This window comes from Scardinius erythrophthalmus (assembly GCF_964197995.2).
Source record: "Scardinius erythrophthalmus genome assembly, chromosome: 3".
NCBI lineage: Eukaryota > Metazoa > Chordata > Actinopteri > Cypriniformes > Leuciscidae > Scardinius > Scardinius erythrophthalmus.
In genome coordinates, this window is record NC_138223.1 from 630,001 (window position 1) to 640,000 (window position 10,000).

Below are 10,000 nucleotides of genomic sequence, written 5' to 3' on the forward strand. Positions count from 1 at the left end.
CTCGCTCGGTTCTTTAGCGTATAGGAGGAGTGAACCCTCTTGTTGTCAGTTGCATGGTCTTTGTGTGAGAAGGCGGCGCCGCGGCGCTTGTCAGTCACATGGTCTTTGTATGGGAAAGCGCCGGCGGGACTGTTTGCGGCGACTGCCGGGAGAGAGAGAAGACGCTAGTTGTGAGTTGCGACAGCGAGCCCGATCACATGAAAATGCGTATCTATACCACGAATGTTATTTCTCGTGCCATTTATACGCCAAAAATAGTTTTTGCGTGCATATGATACGCTCTTTATGGCGTGTAATACGCACGCACTCCTCACCCCTAATCCTAACCAAGTATTTTCAGTGCGTATCATACACGCCAGGGCTTGACATTAACTTTTTGAGGCACTTGTCCTTCGGACAAGTAAATTTATGTTTTACTTGTCCATGCACAAAAGTCACTTGTCCGGGTAAAGATTTATAATTTTATCATTTATTTATTTTTTGTGTTTTCCTAATGCAGAATTAAAAAAAAAACATTGAAAGAATCCAAACACTATCAATATTAATAAAATTCAGTTGAAACAGTAGAAAGGAACGTGTCCCAGGAACAGAGTTCCCCTTCAACAAGAAATAAGGATCTCCAGACTCCATAATACAAAGTAATACTTTGCACACTGGTGCGCAGTGTATCACCAGAGGTAGTGGTGACTCTTGTAGGTATCCTCAGACAAGCTAGCTAGACTTACTGTACACTATATCTAAAATAATTTTAAATTTTTTTTTAAAAAAGATGCAATTTTAAAAAAGCATCTTTTGCATTTTTTGCATTTTTGCAATTTTAAAAAAGATGCACAGATTACAATTTTCTAGGCCGATTCCCGGTTTTTCATTGAGTTTGACCTGCTGATTCCGATTTTTTTTTAACCACTTTACAGCACACACATATATTTATTTTTGATCTTTTCTTTAACCCTTTCACGAGTAAGTTTAAAATATTCTAACTTGACACCCCACCCCCAGAGTGAGGTTTTTCAAGGCGAACGTTCCCTTTAACGTTTCCGTGGCGACGCGTCACGCGATACACCGCAGCCACAATAATACTGTATGACAGATGTCGCTTTTATTTCGCTTTTCCTTTTTTATCCAAAATATTCACAAACTTGCTTACCATGTCATCAATCAGCCTATCTGATATTCCGATTCTTAAATACGTGCAAGTGAGTGCGTTTGGTCGTTTAAAAACCTTTATAAATAATCTTGATCTATAACGTGAGATGGGCGCCGCAATGTTGTCCTGTCAGTCGGATTTACAGCACGTGAATTCATCAGTTTCTCCCGAAATAAATGCAAGAACGTGGCCGGTGAACTGAGAAGAATAGAGTAAACTTTATAGTTAAGTTACTTCCACTATGTTGGTCTGATATGAATAACACATGTCGGCAAATTATATTTGAATAGATTGTTATTGCTGCTTCCACAGACATCAGTGTGTATTTTACAAACTCCAAATGTATTGTTTTACTCGTGCTTATGTGTATTTAAATATCTGAAACCTAAAATAAACATTATGAGGTTAAAAACACTGCATAGTTGTGATATATGACAGCGCTGAACGCGTCCGACTCTGGCTCAGCGCCAGGCAACGCGCGAAAGCACAGTTTGGATCTGGCAGTGATGCGACGTCTCAAATCGGTAAAATTAAATCTGTAAAATTATAGACGTAATGAGTGGCACATAACGTTAAGTAACATGGCATTTTATTTTGTTTGAAATTTAACTTGTCCAGTGGGACAACTAATTTTCTCTTCCACTTGTCCTACAAAAAAATCCACTTGTCCCGGACAAGCGGACAAGCCTTAATGTCGAGCCCTGCACGCAATAAAGTGCGTCTCCGTCTTCCCGACAGTACACAATCACTTGACAAAGTAACAGGAGTAACAGTGCAAAATTGTGCGATATGGCTTGTTGAGGCTTTTTTTTATTTGTTTACAAAGGTCCTAACTGTCAGTTTTGCCTGTTATGGAATGTATCACTATTTAATAATGTCTAAAGTCTAATGTTTAATATTTTTTGAAGTGCAATTTTGTTTCATTTTATTTATTAACAGACATTTATTTTGTTAACAGACACTAAGAGTCCATTGCTTTCATTGTTTTTGGTTGTTTTGTTCATTTTTTTGGATATTTAAAATGTTTTCCGTTTTCAATGTTTAATATTCTTTAGAAATAAAAGTTTATAGATCGTTCAAAAAGGTGTACCTGCATTATTATGCCATTATAATTATATTAAATGAAAATGGTCTCAGAGCGACAATATTATCGTTTATCGCGATAATTTCTTGGACAATTTATCGTCCAGCAAAATTTGTTATCGTGACAGGCCTAATTGTAAAGTGTTTCCAGAATATTAATAAAAACTCTAGACTCTTACTTTGAAATAGATCTTGAAGAGCTGATTGATCAGAAACAACATTCCCCATCTCTTTGAGTCATCGATCCCAGTGCGACTGAAACAAACACAAGCACACGTCACATGCCTTTAGTTCTACAGTGCTTCTATAGTATAGTATTTATGCAGTGCTCTATACAGTTCAGATTGATTCAATGCAACAGCTGATTGACAACAAGTGTGAAAGTTCGCTCAGTTTGTTTTATGCAACACAAACATGTTGTTTTGATAAATAAGTGTATAAATAAGTGGTAGAAACTAATTATTTTTTATCGTTTAGCATTCAATTATACCAAACTGTTCAAAAGTTGTTTTTTTCCAAAAAGTAGAACTTTTATTCATCAAGGACTCATCAAAATTGACAGTAAATTATTAATAATGCTCTGTCATGAAAACTGGTGATGGATACGACAATATTGATGTTTGATCAAGGCGGAATAGATCTGCTGCTGCTGTTATAATATTAATACTGTAATATACTTTCATAATTCTTTTGTCCTGTTAAGGCTACTTCTGTAATGTTTTATTAAAGTAATAGCTCACTTGTCGTTGGCACAGACTCTGAAGCAGCTCATCAACTGATCCGCTGCTTTCTCCAGCATGTCTCCAACATTCCCCTTCCCCTTCACCTGCAGCTGCTGCTCCGCCTACACACACACACACACACACACACACACACACACACACACACACAGGCCGTGAGACGCTGCATCTGTTGCAGATCCACTGATGAATGAGTTCCACTCACATTATTGGCAAATATCCTGAGGTCGAGGGTCACGGCAAACATGATCGGCAGAGCCCTGAAAGCACAGCAATCATCAGAGACTGTCACTGTGTTTATGGTTTGACCCAGAACTGCTACATACAAATTTCTAAAAAAAATACATAAATTTTAGTACAGGAAAAAAAGCTTTGCAAATGGATTAAGATCAAAATGCACATTTTCTTTGTTCAAATTTTTCTACATATTTTTTTTTGCAGATATAACCATTAAATTAAATTACAGCACCTTGTATGTTCCGGGTCAGTTTTGACCCGGGTATCAACTCTATTTTTTCTTAACAACACAATTCCATAAGCCACGTCTCACCAGTTCTCCTCTTTATGAGCCTGAAACGCCCGCAGAAATGATGTTCAGCTGCGTTAAGGTCACACACAGCAAACACTCTCCACACACACACACGAGCGCACTGCATTACACTAGAAGATCCCGAATAAAAGGATATTGAACCACCACCGTCTGGCATTTGTAGGCCTCCACAAAGTCATGATTGGACACAGCGAACGTGCACCTGCAGAGGAAGAGACGAGACGCCTGTGAGTGTGAACACACACACACACACACACACACAGTGAACACACACACGATAAAGGAGTTTCATTCTGAACTCCTCCCGGAGAAGCATGTCTGTTCCGATGTTCTTCTTAATCCTCCTGACTCTAGGCATCTTATTTCTAAATGTGTTTGTTTATGTGGAAGCTGCCTTTCAGCCCCTACTGTGAGATTTAAAGAGGCCTGGGAGGAAAGCCTAGGAGACGCGTGGGCCGGTGCTTGGCCACGACACATGCCTGTTCAGTCAACTGATCCCATTCAAAGTTATCCACCGCTTGCATTACACTAAAGCCAGACTGCATAACCTTTCCCCTGTGTTTCACCGGTGTGGACAGGTGTACGCTGGCAGAGGATACAGCCTCTCATGCTTTCTGGTTTTGCCCTTTATTGTTTGGATTTTGGTCAGGCATTTCTGGCTGGGACTCCAAGGCTCACAGTAAGCCTCTCCCACCGGACGCTGAACTCTCCGTCTTCGGCTTCTCACAGCGGGAGCAGCGCAACAGTCCCGAATGCTGGCCGTGGGCGTGGCTAAGAGACGAGTGCTGGAGATCACCCTTCCAGATGTGGATTATGGACATGATCTCTGTCATACGGATGGAAAGACTCCGAGTTTTGAGGACTGATTCTCCTGAAAGGGGTTCTGCTGACGACTCAGTGACGTCTCCCCTCTGGACACCTAGACTGTTATGCAGCTTTCTTCCTCTTTCTTGAGTGTATAGTCCGAGCCAGTGCTGTTTGTTCTGTGTTTTAACTTGAAAAATCCTTAAAATAAAGTATAAAAAAAGAAAAAAAAAGATAAAAGAATCGCAATTCGCACCTGAGGTGAGCGGCCACCATCTCGTCGTACGGCGGCTCCAGCAGCTGCTGACACTTCTCCTCCGGACTGCACAGCTGTGACACACACACACACACACACACACACACACACACACACACACACACACACACGTTAGTAATCATGCATCTGTGAGCTACACACACACACACACACACACACACTCTCTCTCTCTCTCTCTCACACACTCTCTCTCTCACACACACTCTCTCGTTCTCTCTCTCTCACACACACACTCTCTCTCTCTCTCACACACACTCTCTCTCACACACACACTCTCTCTCTCTCTCTCTCTCACACACACACACACACACACACTCTCTCTCACACACACACACACACACACACACACACACACACACACACACTCTCTCTCTCTCTCTCTCTCACACACACACTCTCTCTCACTCTCTCTCTCTCACACACACTCTCTCTCTCACACACACACACACACACTCTCTCTCTCTCTCTCTCTCTCTCTCACACACACACTCTCTCTCTCTCACACACACACACACACACACACACTCACCTGCAGGCGAGGGTTGGCCACATGCGGGTGTTTGAAGGACAGCATCTCTGCACAGAACGGCCCGTCTCTGTTGTCTATGGCCTCCAGAACCTTCCAGAACATACACACACACACACACACACACACACATTATAGCAGAAGAGGAGCTCCAGTGACCCTTCACACGGCAGTGCACGGACTCACCTGCTGCAGGTACTGATTGAGTGTGATGTGCGCCATCCTGACCTCTGACCTCTGACCCAGTGCAGCTGGAACAAGAACACACACACACACACACACACACTCAGTCAGTCAGTCAGTGTTTATAATGTCGCCTAGTGACACATTCAGCAGAAATGCTGCTGTCTACAGTAAAACACACTCGCAGCAGAACACGAAGGCCATCCGGTGTGTAGTGAAGTCCAGTAGTGAAGTGTGTAGTGAAGTCCAGTAGTGAAGTGTGTAGTGTGCGCTGTGAAAACACTAGTGTGTGAGAAACCCTCGATCTAGCGCAGCTGCTAATCCATTCACTCGTTTATAGATTATTCAAGACGCGTTATTACGTGTATATATGCGTTATAAACATTATATTATACAAGCGACTAAATTGAAATAACTATTTTTTATTTATTTACCCAAATCAACTCACATCCCTTTGCGCGCGTGCTTGGCTTCACTGCAGACCCGCTGACGTCACGCCAGCACTTCCTGTTTACACCAGTGAACACGCAGTTTTGGAGACCATTCTGCACTTTCCACAAATGGAAATATTAATAAAGTACCTCAGTTTAAGCAACATTAAAGATCGGTTATATATATATATCAAATTGTGGTTTATTATAACACGATTCTGCTATGTAATTAAAAGGTTTAGCTGAAGAAAACATATGAAGACTAACTATTGTGTTAAAGTTTGTCAACAAAAACAATATTTCAGTCAGTTGAGCTTGTTATTATGACGTGAAAAGTGTGTCGAAATTGTGACTTAAAAGTCATAATTATGAGATAAAAAGTTTAAATTATGGCATACTAAGTCATACTTATAAAATAAAAGTTTTTTTTTTTTTTTTTAAAGTCATCATGAAATAAAAAATGGAAACGGTCACAAATCATACATATAACCAAAAAGGTCAACATTATGAGATAAAAAGTCGAAATCATCAGTCATAAAAGTCCAACTTATGACGTAAAGTCATGGTTTCGAGTTTAATTTTTTATTTAATTATTTAAATCTATGTTTTATTCTGTAGAAGTTTCTTTGAAGCGAGGTGTGTGTTTGTCTGCCTGCTGATTCTCCGGCGGCAGATTCGCTGTTTGTTTGCCATCTTGTTATGCAGCTCGCCGCGGCGCGGATCAGTCAGAGTGAATATGGAGTAAATATGATTATTATCTGATGAATATCTGCTCATGTGTGTGTAGGCGTGTGTCGTGTCGATCCACAGCAGAAGCCGAACTCACTCCACGAGGGTTTGGAGCCGCTTCCATGGCTCAGGTTCTAGTTTGGCTGTGTGTTTTGATAGCTAACAGCTAACAGAGATCGAGTCACTCTCTGCGTTTATGATATTTCATGTGTGAATAATATTAACCAAGATCAAATTATGGCAGAAGACATTCAGCACAATCAGAAATCGAACTTTAATGGACTCACCAAACCAGCCAAAGCAGGAGCGTCTAAGAAACTGATCATAAAGAACTTTAAAGGTGAGTTTCACTCAACTAGAGCTAGAACTAACGCCAGAGCTGTTAGTGATGAATCTGTGTGTCAGTCGCAGGAAGCCTGATCACATCTGTCAGCTACTGCTGAAATCAAACTATATATTAAACAGTATGGTGTGTGTGTGGGTGGATGCGTTTGTGTGTGTTTGTTTCTGTGTGTGTGTGCGTGCGCGTGTTTGTGTGTGGATGTGTTTCTGTGTGTGGATGTGTTTCTGTGTGTGTGTGTGTGGATGCGTTTCTGTGTGTTTGTTTCTGTGTGTTTGTGTGTGGATGTGTGTGTGTGTGGATGCGTTTCTGTGTGTTTGTTTCTGTGTGTTTGTGTGTGGATGTGTTTCTGTGTGTGTGTGTGTGTGTGTGTGTGTGTGTGTGTGTGTGTGTGTGTGCGTGCGTGTTTGTGTTTCTGTGTGTTTGTTTCTGTGTGTGTGTTCACAGACAGACCGAAGTTGACTGACAGCTACACCGAGGACACGTGGCTGAAGCTGAGAGATGCTGTGGGAGCGATTCAGAACAGCACCTCCATCCAGTATAACCTGGAGGAACTCTACCAGGTGTGTGTGTGTGTGTGTGCTGAGAGATGCTGTGGGAGCGATTCAGAACAGCACCTCCATCCAGTATAACCTGGAGGAACTCTACCAGGTGTGTGTGTGTGTGTGTGTGTGTGTGTGTGTGTGTGTGTGTGCTGAGAGATGCTGTGGGAGCGATTCAGAACAGCACCTCCATCCAGTATAACCTGGAGGAACTCTACCAGGTGTGTGTGTGTGTGTGTGTGTGTGTGTGTGTGTGCTGAGAGATGCTGTGGGAGCGATTCAGAACAGCACCTCCATCCAGTATAACCTGGAGGAACTCTACCAGGTGTGTGTGTGTGTGTGTGTGTGTGTGTGTGTGTGTGTGTGTGCTGAGAGATGCTGTGGGAGCGATTCAGAACAGCACCTCCATCCAGTATAACCTGGAGGAACTCTACCAGGTGTGTGTGTGTGTGTGTGTGTGTGTGTGTGTGTGTGTGTGTGCTGAGAGATGCTGTGGGAGCGATTCAGAACAGCACCTCCATCCAGTATAACCTGGAGGAACTCTACCAGGTGTGTGTGTGTGTGTGTGTGTGTGTGTGTGTGCTGAGAGATGCTGTGGGAGCGATTCAGAACAGCACCTCCATCCAGTATAACCTGGAGGAACTCTACCAGGTGTGTGTGTGTGTGTGTGTGTGTGTGTGTGTGTGCTGAGAGATGCTGTGGGAGCGATTCAGAACAGCACCTCCATCCAGTATAACCTGGAGGAACTCTACCAGGTGTGTGTGTGTGTGTGTGTGTGTGTGCTGAGAGATGCTGTGGGAGCGATTCAGATTTTTATTGTTGTTTGATTAACATTAAAAACACAGACAGCATCAGGAATATTAGGCTGCCGTCACTTTAAGAGCGAATGCACTGATCTAATAAAAATAATAATACCTTTTTTAAACCCAAAGCGCGAAGAGTAACGGAATGAACTCCTTTCACGTCTTCTTGCGCTTGAATATTTAAATGATCAGGGTTTGATCTTGCGTGGCGATGCAGCGCTGACCGTCAGCTGTCCCGAGCGGCGTTCACGTTCATGCATTGTTAGAATTCATAAACGTGTGACCGGCCAGCTGTCGAGTCTCGAGTGACGCTGTTTCATATTCTCGCCAATGCTGATTTTGACCATATTACACACTATCGGTCAAAAGTTTCTGTAAGTGTGTATTCTGCTCACAGATAAACCCAGCTTTGGTGAGCAGAAGAGACTCTTTCAGAAACATTAACACTTTTTAATGTTTCCAAACTTTTATATATCAGTAATTGTACAGTAAAGTGTGAACAGGTGTTTTATGTTTTATGTATGATGTCTATGTGACTGTAGTGTCATCATTTCAAAGAGGAATGAAAATGGACACAGAAAGCACATTTACTCAATTGTTATTATTTGATTGAAATATAATAAATGTACAGACTGTTTGCCTAAACACAGACTGAACAAGCCAAAGTGTGTTTTGTCAGTCAATGTCACTATATTGAGCAGTTCTTGACTTGCAGATGTGCTTTTATTTTAGAATGTGAGATTATCATCTGGTGTTCATACCAGTTACCCATGATTCCTCACCCACGTGTGTGTGTGTGTGTTTTTGTCTCCGCAGGCCGTGGAGAATCTGTGCTCGTATAAAGTGTCGCCCATGTTATACAAGCAGCTTCGTCAAGTGTGTGAAGACCACGTTCGAGCTCAGATCCATCAGTTCAGGGAATATCCTTCATCAGTGTGTGTTTGCCAGCTGTGCTTCACAGATAACGCTTGCTTTGCTCCGTCAGCTGGTGTGTGTGTGTGTGTGTGTGTGTGTGTGTGTGTGTGTGTGTGTGTCGTAGATCATCAGTAGACGATAAAGCAGCCCTTAACAGTGTCGCACAGAGTCGCTGGACAGCCTGTCCTTCCTGAAGAGGATGAACCGATGCTGGCAGGACCACTGCAGACAGACGGTGAGAGTGTGAGAGTGAGAGAGAGAGTGAGAGTGAGAGAGAGTGTGTGAGTGAGTGAGTGAGTGAGTGAGTGAGTGAGTGAGTGAGTGTGAGTGAGTGAGTGAGTGAGTGAGTGAGTGAGTGTATATTCCATCAGAATATACTCCCCATCAACCCCAAACCTATCATTAACGAAATCCACAAACATCTAAAAGTCACTCATGATGAATCACTAAAAGCACATTTTGCCCTCCAGAATAAACTCCAATGTTACTCGACCCTCAATAGAACCACTAAATTGGCCAGTTATCTATTTATTAAACATTTTAAAGAAAGACAAATCCTCTCCAAATACAGATTAAGTGACCATGATCTAGAGATAGAGAGAGGAAGACGTAGACTAACATGGACAGAGAGCAGAGGATCTGTAGACACTGTGACCTACAGCACATCGAGGATGAGTGTGTGTGTGTGTGTGTGTGTGTGTGTGTGTGTGTGTGTGTGTGTGTGTGTGGACAGAGAGAGAGCAGAGGATCTGTAGACACTGTGACCTACAGCACATCGAGGATGAGTGTGTGTGTGTGTGTGTGGACAGAGAGAGAGCAGAGGATCTGTAGACACTGTGACCTACAGCACATCGAGGATGTGTGTGTGTGTGTGTGTGTGTGTGTGTGTGTGTGTGTGTGTGTGTGTGTGTGTGGACAGAGAGAGAGCAG

At 42.5% G+C, this 10,000-nt stretch overlaps 2 protein-coding genes across 5 annotated transcripts in view; one reads left to right on the forward strand and one right to left on the reverse strand.

Moving 5' to 3' along the window:
• pcid2 (PCI domain containing 2) overlaps positions 1-7,387 on the reverse strand; it is a 12,294-nt gene extending 4,907 nt beyond the window's left edge. The window contains exons 1-9 of one of the 3 annotated variants that reach the window (XM_081361812.1): positions 6,758-7,387; positions 5,314-5,378; positions 5,131-5,220; positions 4,581-4,654; positions 3,657-3,722; positions 3,521-3,562; positions 3,176-3,230; positions 2,971-3,074; positions 2,410-2,485 (exon numbers count right to left, since the gene is read on the reverse strand). In XM_081361812.1, coding sequence (XP_081217938.1) covers positions 2,410-2,485; positions 2,971-3,074; positions 3,176-3,230; positions 3,521-3,562; positions 3,657-3,722; positions 4,581-4,654; positions 5,131-5,220; positions 5,314-5,349 — 543 coding nt within the window. In that variant the 5' untranslated portion in view covers positions 5,350-5,378; positions 6,758-7,387. Of the gene's footprint in view, positions 1-2,409; positions 2,486-2,970; positions 3,075-3,175; positions 3,231-3,520; positions 3,563-3,656; positions 3,723-4,580; positions 4,655-5,130; positions 5,221-5,313; positions 5,379-5,744; positions 5,895-6,757 lie in introns of those variants that run through there. The other 2 variants (XM_081361810.1, XM_081361811.1) reach the window with 2 other exon arrangements.
• The window catches only part of cul4a (cullin 4A), a 52,431-nt gene continuing 48,988 nt past the window's right edge, over positions 6,558-10,000 (forward strand). Inside the window, exons 1-4 of one of the 2 annotated variants that reach the window (XM_081361808.1) lie at positions 6,558-6,810; positions 7,258-7,373; positions 8,972-9,075; positions 9,236-9,305. In XM_081361808.1, the coding sequence (XP_081217934.1) occupies positions 6,708-6,810; positions 7,258-7,373; positions 8,972-9,075; positions 9,236-9,305 (393 nt within the window). In that variant the 5' untranslated portion in view covers positions 6,558-6,707. Of the gene's footprint in view, positions 6,811-7,257; positions 7,374-8,025; positions 8,108-8,971; positions 9,076-9,235; positions 9,306-10,000 lie in introns of those variants that run through there. The other variant, XM_081361809.1, reaches the window with a different exon arrangement.